This window comes from Ahaetulla prasina, chromosome 2, assembly GCF_028640845.1.
Source record: "Ahaetulla prasina isolate Xishuangbanna chromosome 2, ASM2864084v1, whole genome shotgun sequence".
Lineage (NCBI taxonomy): Eukaryota > Metazoa > Chordata > Lepidosauria > Squamata > Colubridae > Ahaetulla > Ahaetulla prasina.
The window spans coordinates 79784000-79805817 of record NC_080540.1 but is presented as its reverse complement, the minus strand read 5'-3'; the positions used below and the strand labels follow the sequence as shown (position 1 = coordinate 79805817).

Genomic DNA, 21818 nt, shown 5'->3' with positions numbered 1-21818 from the left:
CCAAAGATAACAATAGCAAACTATTTTATTGTTGCCAAGAAAATTTCATAAATGTGCCCTGAGCTGTATTTCAAGATATTATCTGAAGCGTCCAGCTCAGAAAAAAAAAGCAAAGAAATAAAAGAGGATTTGCCTAAGCTTGAATCACTGCTCCTGCATATTCTCACAAAATATGTGTTGAAGAATTAACAATCCTCTTCTTAAAGAAAATGGCTTACAAGTAATTATGCGATTTTTGTATGCCTGTACCTACTGACATTATCTTTGGTATCTAACTACCTGACATTTATTTTTAAAAAATTCCAATGGGCTCATTGGCATTCTCCGAGTATAAAAATAGAGAGGGATTACAGTCTAGTGTCCATCTACCCAGGAAAAAGACAGCTAATCAGCTGTGAGTCAAAGGGCAAGGTCCTGAAGACGCAAGTTCAAAAGTAGAGAGTATCTTCTTCAGTTTTCCTTCTGCTAAATTAGAATTTTATTGCTGACCATGCTCCAATTTTGTACGTCTGCCCAGAATATGCTTTCCAAATTCCAACGTGCCTAACCAATCCCCAAAATGTAGCCTAGATTCAACTGTATGTGTATGATCTGAGCCAAGTGACTCACGACAGCAACTAAGAAGCTACTGAGCAGATGAGAGGAATGAAACCAGGTTACTTTTCTGCTTATCAGATCTCAAATACTCCACCTTGCACTGCAGTCATCAATCCTAGACTGATACAGTCTTCTCTAGGCTCAATTTGTCTTCAGTAGCAGACTCTTCATAGAGTCAGATATCTCTTGTCTTTTAATACAATGTGATATAAAATTTAAAATCTCTGCTGGCAGCAGCCTATTTTACGGTGTAGTAATGGGTAGGTGTAAAGGGCATTTTGGTCACAAGAGCTGGGTAGTTCTTCTTCCTCACCTCTACAGTGAGGGCTGTGTTCAGTTTGCTGAATTCACTGTCCACATAGCCCATAGCAATATTCTTCTGCAGGCATGGTGATGGGCAGCCACTAGTAACTTCACCTAGTGCAAAGAGAAACAGCCAAAGTATTGCTCAATACAATTTCTACAGCTAACAGAAACAACAGGAAACAGAGTTCTCGGATTACCACACTGTCCTCTCTCAGTACCCATTAAATAGCATAACATTCTTGTTTCCCTTGCATAGTGCCTTCCAGATGTGCTGGAATAATTCCCACAAATTTCAACCAGCATAGTTAAAAGCAGAGTCATTGATTACAGGGCCTACGGTCTCTATCAAGAAAGATTAACAAAGAGCAATGAACAAAAATGGTGCTTTAGGTAGCAATTAAGAACAAGCAAACAGGGCATGGTTATTTTAAGTTCAGATTGTTACTAGGTAACAACAGCCCAATTCAAAGTCAAAATTCAATGTTTTTAGATCAAAACATTTTAAATTTGAATTGTTTTATACATCTCAAGTTTATACAACGTTCTGTGTGTAAATATGTATCATTTAATTTTGGATGTGTATGTTGTACTGTATGAATCCAGCTGATTGTGATATATTCAATGAAACATTATTACACAAACCTGGCTTGGCATGATACGTGAATCCAGTCACTGTATGAAGTCAACCACAGCAACAGGTATCATCATCATCATCATCTAGATTTCAGATCCATCAGACTACCTACCAATTGCCTTGCCCTCTGGGCTAAGAATGGGCATATGCTGCCGGATGGGAGGTCCTGTAGAAGTCAGCCCTACACGCTTCTTTTTCGGTTTCTCTTTAATTTGGCCCAAAATGGTTGAAGCACCAGGGAAATCCATGGCAACACGACGACGCTTCCCTGGAAGGAAGTCAAAAAGTACAGTACCATGATAGCACTAGCTCCCTTATTGTGGATCAGAAGATCCTCCTTTCAGAAGCAACTACTTGCCCAGTATAGTTCTCACCCAGTTTATGCTCTGGTTATAAGTTCCTGCCAATAGTCCCAAAGGTGCCTTTTTCAAGAGGCAACTGGACTTTCGGGGGGAGGGGGGGAGTTTGAAAATGTTTGCTTCTCATCCAAAAAGCTTCTTCAGCTCTTGAATGCTTCTTGGATGAGAAGCGAAACGTCTTCAAAGAAAAACAAGAAAGTGCAGTTGCCTCTTGAAAAAGCACCTTTGGGACAACCGTGACCTGGATGACTGAGAAGCTCCATAGACATTCCTGCCAATATTTAATCTTTGTTTCGTGTCCCATCAGGTTGGGTGGACATTGGGCAGTTTGGCTTTGCCTGGGACAAAAAGAAATTGAAAATCCAATGGGTACTTACCAAGAGTCCACACCAGACTGGCCTCCACAGGGGTTGTGTTCTCATCAATGTCATTCCCATAAAGACATAGACCTGCTTCCAGTCGCAAACTATCCCTAGCTGCAAGTCCAGCCAGCCACACCAAAGAGTCCCTAAGCAACAGCTCGGCCAGTTCCACAGCTTGATTCGCAGGGACAGAGATCTGAGTATGAGAATGCACATTATTCAGTGGTGTGATTTATTGGCGAACATTTTCTTACCCTGTGTTTTAATCATCCCAATATTTGGATTTAACAGACACTCTTATTTTTCATCCACGTTAATTATTTCTTCCCTATCAACACATTACCTTCCTCTAATTGGAGGGTTCACCGGTAGTCTTTTCCCAAACGGCTTGTTCAACTGGATACCATCTTACCATCTGCTGCTATTGCAAGCCTTTACCCCAAAGATCCTTATTCCTGCTCACATCTAGAAGCAGTCAGTGTGATACCTCTACGCCATCCTCGCCTGTGTAGCCACAACGTGTCACCCTGCAGCCTTGCACTCCAAATACAGCCATCATTGCACTGCTCATGAAGGGTAACTTAGCCAGATCATCTGCCACCCCAGGTTGCAGCACACGGGCCATAGTAGGGCCTGGTAGCAGAAAAAAGCAGGAAATAGACCAGCATGTAGTTTAAGTAGTTCTGGAACTTCACCAAAGTTTAATGAAGAAATTCAGTTCCACATAAAATACAATATTGCATATCAAATTTCATCTTGTCCAACTGGCTGACACTCTAGGAATTCACCTTTCAATGGTTGAAATAATATTGGCATAAGGTGCTTTTCAGATTCCTGATGGCAGTTCTAAGGTACCGTATATACTCGAGTATAAGCCGAGTTTTTCAGCACGTTTTTTGTGCTGAAAAACGTCCTAAACTTATACTCGGTCTCTGACTTATACTCAGTTTTTTTTTTTTAAGCCCCTTGGCTTATACTCGAGTATATACGGCTTATACTCGAGGTTTTTTTTTTTTCTTTTTTTCACATTTTACCGGACGGCGTGAGGAAGCCCTGCCGGTGCAGTGAGAGGGCGGGGCGGGGGAGCCGCCAGCCTTCTCAGCTGAGGGAGGGAGGGTTTCCCCAACCGGTAGGTGCCTCATTTCCCACCCTCGGCTTATACTCGAGTCCCCAGTTTACCCCAGTTTTTGGGGTAAAATTGGGGACCTCGGCTTATACTCGGATCGGCTTATATTCGAGTATATACGGTATTTTATTTACCTTGCAGAGCAAGCAAAGCATTGTCTGACACCTCCAAGTGTACATCATAGCCAGCTGCTTTCATTTCCTTCCTCTTGCTCTACAATATGTAATGGAGAAAATAGTAAGATACACAGAGAGGATGATGGTTTTCCTAGTCTATTCTATTTCTGTAACAGAATGTCATTCTTATCTCAGTTTCTCCTACTTCCTCTTGGGAATGAATGGTAATGAGAGACATACCTCCATGAGGGCAAAGTCTTTGTCCATGCAACCGGCATTAGAGACCACGTATAAGTGCTGGTCTGAGGTGTTGGTCACAATCAAATCATCTATAATGCCGCCCTTCTCATTTGTGAACAGAGAAAGTGTGCCCTGAAAGGAAAGCTAAATTCAGCCAATTCCATTATTGGTCTCTGAGATCAGTTTTCAAGAAAGAGACGCTGAAGCTGAGAACTGGATACAAATGTAATAAGTCTCAAAGCTGGCATCCAAAAGACCCTCCCCTGCCCCAATCCATGAAATATATATCCCTTAATCCTGCAATGTGAAATGAGATTCCATTAAGAGTTACAATTCTGTATAAGCTATGCATAGCGTTAATTTCTTAACATTGTAATGACATGCTTATTGTACTTTGTTTTAAATATTTCAGAAATATATTTTTACTACTCCATTGTTTAAGGCATGGATTCAATTTTTTAAGTTAAGAGTACCAAGACTCTTCAAATGCAAGGCCTTTTTGTATTCTTCAAGACATTGGTTTTAGATGTTGAAAATCTAATATCTTTAAAAATAGAGTTCGAACTAGCCGTCAGTTAATTTATCATCTTCAGTGCAGAATCTATAACGGAGGTTTCAATTATATCAATCCATCTTCTGGTTAAATATTTGTATCAGGTTATTCCACTTTTGAAGAGTTTATTGCTATTAAGAGCTTCTAATTTTGCCACAGTCTGATTTCTAGTTTCCACACATTGTTCTATATTTTCTGATCTGTAGAGCAGCAGAAATCATGATGGTCCTTTAGATAGTTGAAAATTTATATCTTAAGCTGATATTCTTTTCACTTGTCTAATTCTATCCAATTCTTTCAACCATTCCTTACAGGACTTCCATTCAGGTCATTATCTCACTATGCACCAGGTTGTCTATGTTCTTCATAAAATGTGGCGATCAGAAGTGGTTACAATAATTCAGATTTGTCAAAGATCAACTAACTAAGCATGGTTTGATCCTGGCTATCTCAGTGCCAAATCTACCATCCTACTGACTGGATATTCCAAGTGATCTATTTGGTTCCATTGTACCTGATCAGGCTTCAGCTCTGCAATATCCCCAACTACTAGATTTTCTATAAACTTCACCCTGTCTCTGCCAAACACTTTAGTCTGTAAGAGAGAGGAACAGAAATATTTTATTTCATTTAATCTGGAAGAGAGCCCATGATGATATATTATTACATTACATATAAGAACAAGGACAACATACCGAGTCACAATTTCTGAACTTACTATTTAAGAATGTATGTGGTCAGTGGTATTTAGGACGGGTTTAATTAAGAGAATTTATGTAGCTGAGGGTTAAACTCTGGTATCCTTAATTAGGGCATTGTTTTCTGTCCAAAAATAAAAAAAATAAAGTCTTCTACAAAATACAGTGTAAGGATTGTAACAGCTACTGTGTAGGACAGACAGATAGAAGGCTAGCATCCATGAACACTTAAGTAGCAGTCAGAAGACAAAACTGCTTAATCTCACAAAACATGGACAGGCTCAGTCATATTTTCAACTGGGAAACTGAGCATCCTAAACAAAGTTATATCCAAAAATGCTAGGGAATTCCTGAAAGTGGCATTCAGGCAAATCAATCATCAATAGACAAACCAATTTACCTATTTATTTATTTATTTATTTATTTATTTTATTTTATTTTGTCGAGTACATATTAAATAATATATATATAAGTATAAGCATGAATTGAATACATAAAATGAATACAATTAAAGGGAACATTAGGACATGGACATAGGCACGCTGGTGCTCTTATGCACGCCCCTTACTATTTGAACAACACAATAAAAAAGCTAAGAAGAAAAGAAAAAGAGCAGACACATCCTCTCCAGCAGCCAATATGGAGTAATTATTATGTAATTATTGTAATAAGCAGCAATAATATGTCTCAAAGGTGCTTTTTCAAAAGGCAAATCCATTCCCCACCTTCCAGTCAGAGCTGAAGAAGCTTCTTGGATGAGAAGCGAAATGCCTTCAAGGAAAAAAACCAGAAAGTCCAGTTGCCTCTTGAAAAAGCACTTTTGGGACAATCATGACCTGGATGACTGAGAATCTCCATAGACATTCAACAATAATATGGTGCAATGACAGCTAAGGAGGGATTAACATCAGACAAACAAAAAACAATACACTAATAAAGGCACTAACAAGGAGAAAACCACACCCCCACAACCAATGCTAGGGTAGGGCAGGGCAAAGGCAAGCTACTGTATATAAACAAAGAGCAAGGCCCACTCACTAACATTGGTGATGTTATCTAATCAGGGAATGAAATGTCTGTAAGGAAACAGTTAAATTATCCCCTTATCCTACATCTTCCACAAATCTGTGCTGCACAAATTATAAAAAAACAGAACTATAAATCAGAAGATCAAAATAAAATAGTAGAAATTCCCAGGATTTCTAAAATATTCTACAGGTCCTGGGAAAATGTATATTATTTTTGCCTGATATAACCAGGGCAAACAAATATCGCTGCAGAGACCATTACAAAGGTGAGGTGCCACAACTACGGTAAGAAGGCTCGGTCTCAGTTACATCCAGCTGATCTCAAGTTAAGGACATTGGGAGGAAAGCTAGTAGAATGATATTGGCAAAAGTAAATCATCAGTTTACAATTATTTTCTGTAATGTGGTGCCCTCCAGATTTCTTACACCAATTCTCCTCAGTTTTCGAAATCCAACCTATTTAAAAAAACAGGAACAGCTAATTTAAACTGATCTGCATTATAGTATTTTTTTTATATTAATTCCAGTGTTGGAAAAGCAAAATACCTCATAATACAAGCTCTAGAAAAGTGAACCCATCTCAAGTAGTACTATGGTTACATGCAATGTATAGTCAGGAAGTAATGCTGCTTACATAAGAGTTAGAGTTTTAAAAATACCTGACACAATAGAACTTAGATCTATTCATGATGGGTCGTGTGTATGTTTAATTTCAAGGCTACTTTGCCTCTTTGGTTGAGGACTATATGCCAGAAGTGGGCAGAATTAAAGCAGATACAGATAGTATCTGCACTGGGTAGAGCTCCCTACCTCTTCTCATATAAAAGCGTATATTGTTTGTTTGCACATACAAATCTTGCAATCTGCCCCTGAATATTGTAGTTGTTGAAAGCTCTCAGACACCTTCCTGATAGTCCTATAAGGCCCACTGTCAGGGACAGAGTGCAGAGCTCCATCTATTGCAGGGTTTCTCAAGAACAAGAGGTTTCCATTTCCCAAAATATCAAAAGATGATGGATTCAGAAATGAAATCATATGTCAGGTGTGAAATCTACTTACCTTCCCTACTGGTTCAGAAGTGCATGCTCTGCATGTGTCATGTGTGATTTTGGACCCTCTGCGCATGCACAGAGGGTCAAAAACAGGTTACTTCCTGGTTAAAACCAGGAAGTAATGATGTCCAGGTGGCTGGGCAGAGCTTCACACTGCCGCCGCTACCAGTTCACTGAACCAAGTGCCGCCGCCACCAGTTCACCGGAACCGGTGCACACTGGTAGCATTTCACCCCTGATATATATGGTTTATTTGGTTTTGAAAATCGAGCCAGTTGTTTATTCAATAAATTATGGCTTAGCACAGCCCATGAATTCAATCTTAGCTAAATTAAGATCCAGTTGCTGAGTCTGAAACAGACAACTGGAGACATGAGAGAGGAACTCAAAGACAGCAAGGTGGTGACTTTTAACGTTACCTGGAGCATGTGGGACACATCAAAGAGAGAACAGTGTTGACGTGTGTGGAGATGGGAATCCAAGTGGCTGTGTGTGTATTGCACAGGAAGGCTCCAGCCTGCAAAGTCCACCATCTTTCCACCATGATGTCGGTGGAAGTCATAGAGAGGGGTCTGTTTCAGGTTCTCCTGTAGAAGAAGACAGTAGATGATTGCCAGAAACTCCCAAGTGATCATTCAGAACGAAGTCAGATTGAAACAGGCCATTATTAATCCTACCATAGCTATTCCTGACCACAACCCAATTAGAAGGAAGAATACCCCTTTGCCCAACACTGCAAAAACAACAAATCCTCTTTTGTAGCTCTGAATTTCCCAGAAATCCAGGCACTGGTAATCCCTTTGCTATCCATGAAAAACCAAACATCTGCTTCTGTTTCAGCCTTAGCTTAAGACTAGCTGCTGGTTCAATTTTCTGATGTGGGAACAGGAAAGAGGAGGTAGTCTGTCTAAGCTGCCTTTGACCTTTGTAATTAGACTTGTTTACTCAGCGTGTTATCTCAAGTCCATTGTCAAGAGGACTGCAGCCCTTCTTGCCCTTTGTACCCAGCAAGCCTCCTCTGCTCTTTCCTACTTACTGAAGTCCTGTCCATAGGTTTGTGACTGAGAGTGAGTCGTCTGTGCGTACAGAAACAGTAAAAGAGCAAGAGATAAAGCACACTTCCAAAGAACCTGCATATTAATATTCTAGAATTCACACAGTAATTTAGGAAAGACATTTTGCCTGGTATTATTTATGAAAAGTAATCGCTGGGGTAAAATTGCCCATAAGTGGACAGATGGGAAATGCAAATTTCTTTAAATAGATTGAAGGTGGGTAGGGGCTTCCTTCTCAGCATCCCTTTCATAGAGATCCAGTCCTCCCCATGGCACTACAGAAGACCAGAAGGTAAGTTAGTTGTGGCTGATAAGAGAGTAGCAGCAACAGGAGGCTGGACTAGAAGACCTCCAAGGCCCCTTCTAGCTCTATTCTGATTCTGATTCAGGAGCAAATATTTTAAGTGGGCTGATTTTCACTGCCAGCAGCTACAGCCACCTCTTCACAACTGCAGTTGTTTAGGAGGCAGCCTTGTCTTCTGCGTTGTTTTGATTTATATGGAAGTACTAGTGCCAGAAGAGGCCAGCAAATTCAAGCTTCATGTCTCAATTTATGTCCCCAGTCCTGGAAGGTGTTCTCCTTCACTCTTATTATCTGTTGATAGCACTGCTTTTTGACCCCCAACCTCCAGGCCTGTGTTTAGAAAGCGACCTGCCATGTCAGTTGACAGTTGCTAATTAGAACAATAAACATTTCAATGATGGCATCTCACAGTCAGACACTCTTGCAGTGTGTCTCTTGACGCATGCAAAAATGGGAACTAGGTGGAGTTGCTACTTTCTCTCCTTATTCGGAAAAGCACAACTCTTTGAATTAATTGCCTCCAGGAAACTCAAGTGTATCGGAGGACTCGCTCAAGAAACTCCCACAAAATCACTTATCACTAAGAAAGATGCTTGAAAAACAGGTACCCTATCCTTATCTCTCTCCTCAAAACTGACTGGCTGGATACAATTCATCAGCGTGAAATAAATTCTGCGCGTGCTCCGGCGCTCGCTCTTGCACTGTGTTAATTCAAACGTTTTGCGTGAATCGACCTGTTGAAGTCAGATTGGAGGCCTGCACCCCCATTAAGCTCAATTATCCGTAGGAACGCATACAGACGTGCGCTACTTTTCTCTCGCCTGCCCCTGCCTTCTCTCCCTCCCGCAGAAGGCACAAGTACCCCGCAGCTTTCTGGAGTTCAGGGACGGAGCTCCGTTTCGGCACCGGCAGTTTTAATTCGGCGCGAATTTTGCCAGCTCGCCCACAAACAGGCAGCCCAACTGCACGCACAGCTGCCGCTCACCCCTGCCACCAGCTCACCTGCCCAGAAGAATAGCTCCGCTTCCCGCATGCAATCGCCCCGAAGGAGCCCAAGCGCCGGAGCGAAAGTCTTCCAGGAGCCCCAGCCCGCAGCATTTCTCCCCGCCAGCGAACACCCCCTCGGCTGCTCTGAATCTTATTTACGGACCCTCCCACCCTCTGGACGCCCGGAAGGAGGCTGGGAAATGTAGTCGATCGCATTCCTGGCAATTGCTCCTAGGAACGGCCCGCCCCATCCCACCCCGCCCTCCTCGACCAGGCCAGCTGTTAAAAGAAGTTGCTGCTGAACAGCAACATAGAGCTAAGTTTGTTCGGCATTTCTCCTCTCCGTTTAGAAGGCGTGGCGTAACAAAGCAGAGCGAGAGAGCACGCGCCTCTCTGACGATCTGGTGGTCACAACATCTGGCCTTTCGTAATTTTTATTTTGTTTCTTTAAAATGATCGTCTCTGGCCAATTTCAGATCCTATCCTCTGACATCCTCAAAGCATGTAAAATCTGTTAAATCTTTGACAATCACCTTAGAGCAGTGGTTCCCAACCAGTGTGCCGCGGCACTAAGGGGTGCCGTGAGATCTTTTGAGGGTGCCGGGAACTTTTGAGCTACAGAGATTTTAAATATCTATTTCCTTATAAGGGTGCCGGGAACTTTTGAAAGGCTTTCCAAGGGTGCCTCAAACAAGAAAAGGTTGTGCCTCAAACAAGAAAAGGTTGGGAACCACTGCCTTAGAGGAACGATCGCTAAGAGACAATGAATTGAAACAGATGAGTAATGATTGCAAAAAATTAGCAGTCCAAAAGCGCATTTTCCAACTAATAAACTTTATTAAAACGCATCATGAAAGCTTATACCTTTAGATTAAGAGTTCATTTCCAGCATCTGCAATGAACATAGTACATTTCATGCTGGTATAGTTTTCTGGAGATTCAAGGATAGACAGATAATTCTTTAAGTCAGGCTATTGGTGCTACTAGTCTTGATGGCCTTTTAATTTACTATCTTAGGTTATTACCAACTGTCAGGCAGTAACACCTGAGAACTACACACATACAAAATAATCAGAAATGATAACATATATCCATTCAAATACATGTAAACAAAAGCATAGATTTGCTGTCATGTTTAGAACAGTACTGGCATCTTGTTGAAAAGTTCTACCTGGAGATTAGTCTGCCCACAGTATTGAAATTACAGGTGTCTGAATATTTACTAGTTGTTGCTTAAATTATTATTATATTGCTGTGATAACATTTAAAAGAGAAGCAAACACATTATTTCAGAATCATAGAGTGCAAATTATTTTTCAGTAGAACATCAACATAAATGCAAGAATCATAGTTCATTTCAAAAATGAAATTACTCAGAAGTAATCATTTAAAGTAAAAAGTACAGTAGGCTAAAGATCTGTCACTACTTTTTTATTGAGCAGATAATTTGAGACTTCATTTCATTCTTTGCTACTTTGTTTTTCATCTCTTAGGTGTTTGGGAACTCTGTTCAGATAAAAATATCCTAGTAGTGTTTCCTTCCACTTCAACTATCCATTGAGATACATAATCCTGATATATAGAATGCATTAGAAGTCTATTGCAATCCTTTCCAACTATAAATAATTAACATAAATAATAAATAACAGGAAGGGCATAATATACAGAAAACAGCTGTACAGAGACTCCAAAAATGTAATACTTTTTTTAAAAAAAATCACACATTCCACTGCAGAAATTTATATTGTTCAACAGTTTGGTGCTTCTGACAACTACAAATTATGTCCATAACTATAACAAGGATTGTTCTTCACAAGGAAAATGATTTTTTGTGGAAATCATACAATGCTATTCCAGAAAACAGTTAAGTCATTCAGTGGCTTGAATGAAGATGCTCAAATATCTCCTTGGTAATTTTCAGATGTGCTTTGCAGATACAATTTATTTAAAGTTCTTTGACATGAGACAAAATGAACCAAACTTTCCTTTTCATTTAACCAAGTTCAACACTCATTGGACATATGAGGAAACATATTAATAGTATATTGGGATAGAAAATTTATGATAAGACTTAGCTTTCTACCACTTCAATCCCTCCAAGAATATTAGTGTCATAGTTTTAGCATGATGCAACCTTTTTCTTTTTGAAGTCTACACACATATTAAAAGACGTATGCTCTTGTAAGTATAAGTGAGGTAGACAGCCACATTCATCTCTGTATCTGGCATTTTTTTAGAATTGCCCTTTTTCAGTCTCAGTCCCCAATATCTGGAGTCTTTTCATCCTTCTTACAATATCTCAAGTCATTATTTAGAAAAATGAAGGATTCCTTTCCTCCATGCTCCAAGTACCAGATTCTTGAATATATTTCATTTTAGCAATAGCAATAGTACTTAGATTTATATACTGTTTCACAGTGCTTTACAGCCCTCTCTAAGTGGTTTACAGAGTCAGCCTATTGCCCCCAACAATCTGGGTCCTCATTTTACCCACCTCGGAAGGATGGAAGGCTGAGTCAACCTTGAGCCTGGTGTGATTTGAACTGCCAAACTGCTGGCAGCCAGTGATCAGCAGAAGTAGCCTACAGTACTGTACTCTAACCACTGTGCAACCACACCACTTTTGCCTTAAAAAGAAACATAAATCATGCAGCAAGGCAGATGGAAAAGCAGTTCAGGAGAGAAACAGCCCTAATTAGGCAGCTTCAGTTTAGGTAATCTAACTTTTCAGAGTTCAGTGCAAGATATAGGTTTGAAAACCAGATTACCACAGAATTGAAACCAGAACCTAACTGGATAGTTGTTGAAACATGAAACTGGAACATATAAGCAATCAAATCTTAATCTTCATGCTCCTGTTTAATCTTCCTTCTTCCTGCTCAGGCCAGACTACAATGCAGAGTGCGGCCCTGCTTAGAAGCCTTGCTTCTTGCCTTGCAATCATTCAAGTATAAGAAAGTAGATTAAGGTCATAGGAGTCCTCTATCTGAAATACAAATAAGAAACAAGTCAGCAAGTTAAGCACACTGAAGAATGCCCCCCCCCCTTTTTTTTTTGCATAGATCCAATACTGTGTTCTTCCTCCCCTCTCCCTATTTAGACAATGTAATCTAGGGGAAGAAAGCTGAACTGGGACGCAAGCAGTGTTTAACTGATCTTGGATTCTCATCAGCCTAAACAAACATGGTTAATGAACAGAGTTGTTAAAATATGAAGGACCATAGGGACAAAGATTACATCAATTCAAATTAAATTATAAATTATAAATAAATTCAAATGGACAGCCTAAAAGATGATGAACTTTGACCAGTTATTATCTCTTACCTTAATCTGTGTCAAGTTAACCTGGAAAACAGTGTTAACCAGTCTAAGTTCCTTAAAGGAACATGTCATGTAAATAGCAATTGCATACTAGATTGGTTACACCTCCCCCCATGATCTGGATGATCATCATTCTGTGCATTTTAGCAGCCACTAGTTTTATAGGTATGGATTTTTGATATAACTCAGTAAGTGTCTTTGGAGGTTACCATAGAAGCTCTGTGGGTAAATACCTTAAAAGAGGCTTTGTATAGAGAAAGCTTTACCCCCTTGCAGTACTTAGGTTCTGACTGTTTTTCAGTAATAACTACACTTCTAAAACAAGATGCAGAAGAATAGAGAAACTAACATCAAAGCGCCCAATCCGTGCTACTGGTTGGTTGGCCTGGAGCATCTCTGTTAAAATCCACATTTGCTGCAGTTCAGAAGACACTCTGTCGGCATCAGGAAGTCCCTGAAAGCAAAGAATAACCATATTCATATATGCAGTTCTCTGCTGCTTTTGCTCTTGCAAGACCAACTTTGTCTGAAAGTCTTTCCTCTCTAGGAGCTGCTAACAATCATCAGCCAGACTAAGCTTATATATCTTTATTGAGAAACATGTCTATTCTCAGGAAAAAAACCTATTTCAGTAATAATACTTACATCGTGTAAGCTTGTTGGCTGCTCCTGAGGAGAAGGATGACAAAGCCAAGCTGGAAAGCCTTTCTGAGGACTCTGTAAAGAGGAGAAGGCAGTCCCAGAGAAACACACAACAAAATCAGCCAACATACACACCACACTCCATCTTCACTTTCTTAGAACGGGTGATTAGGAAGCTTTACCTTTAAAGGTATTTATTTCAACTGTTTCCAAGTATATAAAACCATTAGGAATTATATTATTTTACAGATAAGGAGTAAGAGCTACAAAGTACAACTTTTCCTTATCTGAAAAAACCTCTTTCAAAAAAAAAATATGTCAGCTTCAGATTTCCTGTTTGTATATTGAAATTAATACTAGGTATTGTGCACACTAAATAATACAGGCAGTTATTTTCCTCAACATTACTAATTATAAATAATGTTATCATTAGTGTATTATGAATCTGGCAGAAAGACGTAATTACCATACTTGCTCTATGGATGTGGACAAACATAAAACCCTTGAGTCGAAGTTCAACTTCAATGCAAAATGTCACAAGCAAGTAACTAGCTAACAAACAAGCAAATAAACAAGTTCACTTCAATACAAATAGTCCTTGCTTACCAAGCACTCATCAAGCAACCATTCAGAGTTACAATGGTGCTGAAAAAATAACTTTATTTACATCCCTCACAGCATCCCTTGTTCGTCACCATTGGAGTCAATATGTGTTGTCCTTTGTCTGATGTGTGGTTCCCCTCCCCCTTGAAGAGCAGACAGAGAAAGGGATTGAAAGAGAATATCTTTGCTCTTTTACGCATCAAAAGCAATGCAATTACACCAGCAGCCTAGGCCTGGAAGATGCAAGCCTGCTACACAAACAGCTTACAGTACTTTCTTGAAATCCTTGCATTCCAATCTGCTGGGGGAGCGAGAAAAAAGTAAGAGACAGTCAATGTCTTATTTGCTTGACCCTCTTCCCCATTGCAGAGTGAGAAAGGGTCAGGCAAAGAACAGATTGAGCAAGGACTACCTGAATAAGGATGGTTGGGAATAGGTACCCCTCCAAATGTTGTGAATCAAGGCTATGAGCATCCTCAGCAACTTGGACCAATGATATAGGATACTGCAGGTGCAACTTAGCAACATATTTAGTTTCCCACCTTCTAAACATATTTGCAAGTTACTGCAAGGATTCTGGGAGGATCAGAACAACTGCTAAAGAATCATATTTTGACAAAATTTTGAATATGTACCTTCTGACACAAAGAAAAAAGCTGCAGCTCCTCAATTGTAAAATGCAACCATACTGGAGAAGGTTGGCGCAGGATCAAACGCATGGCAGCCACCTGTTCCACATCACAAAGCATCTAGCAAAACATGATGACAAAGCATTACTGAAGCATATACACCTACATAATTAACAGAAACTTGATAATGAAATTAAATTTCAGTATTACTACATACTATTATTATGGAATTACATGATCAGGAAACATTGATAAATTTTGTTTGGCATTAGGGAAACTAACATTTTGTTTAGATCCAGGAACATATCATCACATTCAGGAATTTCTGCTACACTGTTCTTTATCAGCTACAGTTTAGAAGGAAAAAAAAGCCCTAAACCAGTAGTGGAGTTAACCTGGTCCCGCTGTCTCCTTAGCAGCAGCTAGCATGGCATATCCCACTGGCCCATTCCCCATTTTCCCACTGCCTTCTCTTATCTCAGTCACTGCCTATACCCACAATGGAACATCCTACCTACCCCACTCCCCATCACCACCTTCTCTGCACAGGAGTAAGTGAATGTTAACCATGATCCAGAATGCACTCTTCATTCATTTTAGGCAACAAGAAAACTCAATAAGCTTGACCCACATCCCACAGAATCTGAAATCATATTCTGCTATAAACACAGAAACAAGAAGAAACAGCAGCTATAGATATGAAATAAAAATGCGTCTACTACTTGAAAAAATATTATCATAGACTGAGACAAAATATTAAAATGTGGAGATATCATACTGAGAACTAATACACTGTCAAGGCCATAACTGTTCTACTTTTAATACATGGCTGAAAGAACTGGACCACCAGAAAGACTGAAAGAAGAAAAAAGCCCACAATGCTTTTACATTGTAGTACTGAAGAAAATTCTTAAAAAATACAGTGGACTATACAGAGTGTATAATTTTGATGTAAGTTTAAATAAAACCAGACCACTCACTTGAAAGGAATAAGGAAGCTAAAGAACACGGCACGCACACACACACAAACAAAAATCATTGCAGAATGATTACATCATTTCATGATGTTTGAAAAAAACAAAGCTAATTGAAACACAGGCCAAAAGAAGGGAAGGTAGCTAGATACTGTAATTGAAACATATTGGTTTTTTTAAGTTTTATTTATTTTTCCTATACATATATTATAAATGTACATTTTCTTATTCATAGATAATCATACATATTCCCTCTAAAGAAAGTACAAAAATAAAACTTTTTAATTACCTTTGGAGCTGCTCTTCTACCCTTTTTTCCCCTTCGTTTTACAACAAACCACCTTCTTCTCTTGTCCCTCCCTCCTTCTCCTTTCCTCCCTTCTTCCTCCTCCTCTCCTTCCTCATACCTACTTCCTTTCCTCTCCCCCACTCCTCTTCTCTTTCCCTCCTTTCTCACCTTCTCTCCTACTCATATCCCCTAACTTATTTTCCTCTCCTCCTCCTTCCTTCCGTCCCTCTCTCTCCTTCACCTCCTCTATCTTACCTTCTATTCCTCTCTTCTTTCTTTCTTCCTTGTTGTATATTTCCCTTGTTTGGTATCCGAGCAACTCCAATCTTCTGATAATATATACTTTCTTTTCGATTTCTTTCTATTTTACCCAATCCATCATTTCATGGTTGTACATTTATATCTACAATCTTCTACTCTTCATCCCCCCTCCCCCTTTTCCATCTATTTTGGCGATATCTGGGTTTCTATTTCTTAATTACCATTTTTCTCATTTCTTTTCCATTTATTAACATTGTTTATCTATTTATTGACTTTTATTTCTGTCTCTTTTCTAACCATACATAAAATCTTTCCCATGTCTTGAAATATACCGATTCCTCTTTATCTTTTATTCTTAAAGTTAATCTATTCATTTCCACACAATCTAAGATCTTTTTTATTAATTCACCTTCTGATGGGATTCTCTCTAACTTCCAATTTTGCGCAAATACAAGTCTTGCTGCTGTTATTACATGGATAATTAAATACATTTCTTCTTTGCTATATCTTTCTGGCAAAATACCCAATAAGAAAATTTCTGGCTTTAATTCTATAGATTTGTGTAGCATTTCCTTTAACCATGTCTGTATTCTAAACCAATATTTTTTTGCTTCTATACATGTCCACCACATATGATAATATGACCCCGGCAAATTCAAGCATTTCCAACATTTAGCTGATTTATCTTTAAACATTTTTGCTAGTCTTTCTGGTGGCATGTGCCATCTATAAAACATTTTATATAGGTTTTCTTCATATGCCGTTGCCATTGTCAATTTATAATTCCTTTCCCATAGTTGTTGCCATTTCTCTAATTCTATTGCATAACCAAAATTTTTCGCCCATGTTATCATTGTTTCTTTTACTTCTTCATCTTCTAGTCTAACTTGCAATAAGTAATTATACATTTTTTAATCATTTTTTATCCTTTCCAGTATCTGATCCAACTGATTCCCCCAAATTAAAACCATATTGTTTCAAGTCTTTATCATATATTGATTGTATTTGCAATCTTGTGTACCAATCAGTCTCAATCCCTTGTTTTTCTAATTCTTGCTTCTGTTTTAACTCTCCCTTCTCGGTTAAAATGTCTTTATAACATACAATATTATTCATATTAATCATATTTGGATGTGTCAACACTTCTATTGTTGAAAGCTACATTGGTATTTCCAGAAACATAGCTATTGTTAAGACTCCCCCAGTAAGTCATTTAATAGAAAACATTCTGACATTTAAAGGGATACAGGGATGAATACTAGCACTATATTTATTCAATTATTTATCAATGATACTGTGACAACCCAAAGTGGGGAAAATCCCAGTAAAGGGATTTATATGAAATAAAAAAATCCCACCTTTCCCAATAAAGGTGAAAAATAAGAATTTCTCAGTATTTCTTTATGCAAACAATCTAATAAAAATTTAATAAATAATAATAATAACAATAACAACAACAACAACAACAACAATAATAATAATAATAATAATAATAATAATAATAATAATAATGCTCATTTTATACTCTCAGACAGGCTTCCCTAATTTTAAAACCTGTAATATTGAGTAGCCAAAGGTGGCATTAGGGGAGAAAATAAAAATGCACAAGTGGACAGTTAGGGAATGCAATATAGAACAAGTTCCCTCACACTGATATGTGAGCATTTTTTTTACATCTTCAGTCAGTAAAATAAAAGTAAAACTGATTAATAACTGGACTGATTACAGTAGATTTTGGCAGACAAGTTGAGGCTGTCAAATCTCCAAAGTCCAAACCCCACTAAGCTAGTTCCTTAATTATTTTTTTTATGCAGAAGAGATATAAGGGATTACATCTCATGATGAGAAACTTTCCCCAAAGAAGTTCATTAGAACTATTTCCTTTCTGCATGTGGAAACATTTCCAATCAGAATACTTGTTAGGGCATTTGATTACTAGATTATTCTTGTTTCACTACCTGTTTCCAGACCTACATTATTCCTTTGGAGCAAATGAAATTCCCCATTTCCCCAGTAGAAACTGAAATCCTGACCTGATGTCTGGAAATCGAAAAGTAGTTTTGGGAACCCTCCTCTGTATGTGGGTTAGGCATCAAACAAAAATTACGTAGACAAGTAACCCATTTGGAAGGGCTTTCGTTTCCACCATCTGCAGAACTTCGCTGCTGTACTCGAAGGGTCAAAAAAGCAGTATAGTAATTTTTGAATGCAACTGCCTGTAACTGAAATAAAAACAAGCACTGATTGAATCCACAGCAAGCAAGATGTAACACAGTGAAGAGAATATAGAGAAAACTTTCATAAGTGCTTTTTGTTTCCCAGGACGTATCAACAATATTTATTTATTTATTTATTTATTATTTAAATTTTTATACCGCCCTTCTCCCGAAGGACTCAGGGCAGTTCACAGCCAGATAAAAATACACAATAATATTACAATATTAATACAATTAAAATACAATTAAAAAACTTATTCAATTGGCCGAGATTAAAAAATTTAGGATAAATAATAAAAAACCCATTAAAAAACCCATAAATTTAAAAACTAATTCAGTCCTGCGCAGATGAATAAGTGAGTTTTAAGCTCGCGACGAAAGGTTCGGAGGTCCGGAAGTTGACGGAGTCCTGGGGGGAGTTCGTTCCAGAGGGCGGGAGCCCCCACAGAGAAGGCCCTTCCCCTGGGCGTCGCCAGACGACACTGTCGCGCCGACGGCACCCTGAGGAGTCCCTCTCTGTGAGAGCGCACGGGTCGGTGAGAGGTATTCGGTAGCAGTAGGCGGTCCTGTAAATAGCCCGGCCCTATGCCATGGAGCGCTTTAAAGACGTTCACCAAAACCTTGAAGCGCACCCGGAAGGCCACAGGTAGCCAGTGCAGTCTGCGCAGGATAGGTGTCACGCGGGAGCCACGAGGGGCTCCCTCTATCACCCGCGCAGCCGCATTCTGGACTAACTGAAGCCTCCGGATGCCCCTCAAGGGGAGCCCCATGTAGAGAACATTGCAGTAATCCAGACGAGACGTCACGAGGGCGTGAGTGACTGTGCACAAGGCATCCCGGTCTAGAAAGGGGCGCAACTGGCGCACCAGGCGAACCTGGTGGAAAGCTCTCCTGGAGACGGCCGTCAGGTGGTCTTCAAAAGACAGCCGTTCATCCAGGAGAACGCCCAAGTTGCGCACCCTCTCCATCGGGGCCAAGTTTTAAATAAATGTTCTATATTGCTTATAGAAGCAAAGGGAAACAATTTTGATTTGAAAGTATCAATTGAGTAAATTAGAGATATAAATTTTGGAATAGGAACTTCTGGCTCACAGATAATTTTAGCTATGAGATTTAAATCTATTTCAACTTCTGAATAATACTGGTCTACAAAGAGAATGCCTCGGAAATGAAAGTAGCTTAATTTTACTAATTACTAATTAACTTTACTAGAATTGGATTACTAATTAAGTCCTGAGTATAAATTGGCTCCAGTTTCCAAGATACAGTTTCAGGTAAAAGTTGCATCAAAATAATTCAAAATTACAAGGGGAGGTGCAATTATGCTCCATAACTTTTCTGCAAAATGTGATATAGCAGTGAGAATGGTGCCACACCAATCATTATAAATTTATGTTTATTGATACCAGCAGCTTAACTTTCTATTCATTTATTGGTTTTTCATGTAACATTTTCATGCTTTTTGCATGAAAAACTGACAAGCTCTAACATCAGATTAAACAACAAGGTTCCATCTTTATTCAGTATTTAAACTGTGCTTTTTGGCTTTTCTCCTGTGAACTGCAGTAGGACCATCCCTGTGGAAATTCCAGCAGTAATCAGCAAGCATGGATGGACTCCAGTTCTCTTGGTATCTTTTCTCCATGCCTGCAATATCCTGGTGGAATCTCTCCCCATGCTCATCACTCACTGCCCCACAGTTCAAAGGAATATAGTCTAAATGCGGGTGTGAGTTTTCAGTGGCATGTTTATACCAAGGACCTAAGCAAATTTTCGACATGTTTCCACATGTCGTCTGCCTTGCTGTTCTCAAAGTGAAGATAAATTTATATACTTCCATGTGGTACCATTTTCATTGTTCTACTGTACTTTGTCAATAAGTTACAAGGCATCATGATCATTAGACACTTCTCTACCTTGTAGGCAAATATAGTCGCCTGTGTATAAATCTTTATTGTGAAGTATCTTGAAAACTTTAGCCAACCAGCACATTTATCACCTGTTTTCTAATTCGCCTAATCAAAATATATAAAATTAACATGTTTTATCTCGGAGGTTGATTTCCCAAAATTTGTAGACTGGTGTAATTTATCTGTTGTGCATCCTTGACATCTGCTTTTCTTTCACACTTACATCGGTGGTCTGCGAGTGTGGAAATGAAACATCAATCACCAGAACACCAGGCCGGCCCAGCTCGGTCTTCATGTCTCCCACTTGCAGTGCTACTGGGTTCTTAATGGCGCAGGGGACTGGCTCCAATGCCATGGTTCCTCACTCTGGAACAAAATAACAGCTTCAATAAAGTGGCATACAACAATCACAACCATTACTTCACTATATTACATACAGGCATCCTATGCTAAAGGGATTTCTTCCATTTTTTCTATGGTTAAAATGCAGGATTGCAGTCTAATTCTGCCGACTGCCAGCAGTTGGATTCTCACCGGCTCAAATGTTTTGATTCAATCTTCTATCCTTCCAAGGTTGGTAAAACCAGGACCCAGATTGTTGGGGGAAATACTCTGACTCTATAAACAGTTTAGAGAGGACTGTGAATATAAGGCTAAATACTATTTTCCACCCTTACTGAATGAAGAAGTTTTTGAAAACGCAAACACTGCCACAGAAGCTTTATAACTTTTTCATTAATCAAAGTGTTTTTATTATTTATTTTATTATTGATTATATTTTTTATTTATACACCCTTCCAGTGCTTTTCATAAAATACAGGACATTGTGCCAGGAAATCCAATTCCCTCAAGGCACCCAAGCACCTATTTCAGATATCTGATGCTGCTACTAGTGATGAAAAGTTTAAATAAACTCGACAGCTGGAAATCTATGCGGCCTTACCTATCCCTTGAGACTAAACAACGACGACACTCTCCGACTCTGCTGATTATTAATAGGGCAGGTGGGGTCTCGGCCAGCTTTTATCCAAGGTAAACGGCATTAGCCCGCAGATGACGGGCAAGACAGGCAGATGACGGGCAAAGCTCCATCATGCGGGAAAGGCAGCGAGGAGGGGTCTGCCCAATGCCGTTACATCACACACAACTTGGGAACACGACGACTCGTCTGCTCCCGGCTCTGTCTTTTCCAACCGCCTCCTTCACCGCTTGACGGACTGCGAAGGACCTCTAAGCTCAATGCCGCTTTCAGCATGGCCGCCCCGCGCTTACCGCGGTTGCAGCCACTGCCGCGAAGAGCTTTCCTGAGGCGGAACCCTCGTTGCTAAGGTTCGCGTCGCATTTCGAACCGCCGATGACGTAGCGCAGCCGCCCGAAGGCCCAGGAAATCCGTCCCCCCCCCGAAAAGGCGGGACTTGCCACCTTAACTCGTATATAGCGAAACCAGCGACGTGTCAAATGCCAGCTCCGGCCCTTTCGATCTGACGCAAATGCCCGCTTCGCGGCCGATCCCGCATTGCTACGGCAACACGGTAGCTTCTTCTGCGATTGGCCGA

At 39.6% G+C, this 21818-nt stretch overlaps 3 protein-coding genes across 6 annotated transcripts in view; 1 reads left to right on the top strand and 2 right to left on the bottom strand.

Moving 5' to 3' along the window:
* AMIGO3 (adhesion molecule with Ig like domain 3) overlaps positions 1-21818 on the top strand; it is a 245955-nt gene that overhangs the window by 190744 nt on the left and 33393 nt on the right. The window lies entirely within an intron of this gene.
* Positions 8-9590, bottom strand: AMT (aminomethyltransferase). The gene is made up of 9 exons (XM_058172730.1): positions 9433-9590; positions 7491-7658; positions 4808-4888; positions 3741-3872; positions 3519-3597; positions 2746-2891; positions 2274-2454; positions 1650-1805; positions 8-1014 (listed from the first exon to the last, which is right to left on the bottom strand). The coding sequence occupies exons 1-9, from the start codon at positions 9526-9528 to the stop codon at positions 836-838; spliced, it is 1218 nt and encodes a 405-aa protein (XP_058028713.1). The 5' UTR covers positions 9529-9590; the 3' UTR covers positions 8-835.
* NICN1 (nicolin 1, tubulin polyglutamylase complex subunit) lies at positions 10241-21756 on the bottom strand. 3 transcript variants are annotated; one of them, XM_058172742.1, is made up of 7 exons: positions 21535-21756; positions 20486-20628; positions 18170-18358; positions 14619-14732; positions 13384-13455; positions 13088-13192; positions 10241-12403 (listed from the first exon to the last, which is right to left on the bottom strand). In XM_058172742.1, exons 2-7 carry the CDS (start codon positions 20615-20617, stop codon positions 12362-12364), a joined length of 654 nt encoding a protein of 217 aa, XP_058028725.1. In that variant the 5' UTR covers positions 20618-20628; positions 21535-21756; the 3' UTR covers positions 10241-12361. The 3 variants fall into 3 exon arrangements, with proteins under 3 accessions (XP_058028725.1, XP_058028724.1, XP_058028726.1); XM_058172741.1 differs by having other exon boundaries at positions 21206-21755; XM_058172743.1 differs by lacking the exon at positions 13384-13455 and having other exon boundaries at positions 21206-21756.

Coding starts and splice junctions, on each gene's coding strand:
- AMT (XM_058172730.1), bottom strand. CDS start 9,528: ATGCTGCGGGCTGGGGCTCCTGGAAGACTTTCGCTCCGGCGCTTGGGC. Junction 1,806..2,273: donor CAGTCTGGTGTGGACTCTTG/GTAAGTACCCAT, acceptor ACTTCCTTCCAG/GGAAGCGTCGTCGTGTTGCC. Junction 1,015..1,649: donor CCCAGAGGGCAAGGCAATTG/GTAGGTAGTCTG, acceptor TCTTTGCACTAG/GTGAAGTTACTAGTGGCTGC.
- NICN1 (XM_058172742.1), bottom strand. CDS start 20,617: ATGGCATTGGAGCCAGTCCCCTGCGCCATTAAGAACCCAGTAGCACTG. Junction 18,359..20,485: donor CACACTCGCAGACCACCGAT/GTAAGTGTGAAA, acceptor TTTTTATTTCAG/TTACAGGCAGTTGCATTCAA. Junction 13,193..13,383: donor AGCCAACAAGCTTACACGAT/GTAAGTATTATT, acceptor CTTTGCTTTCAG/GGACTTCCTGATGCCGACAG.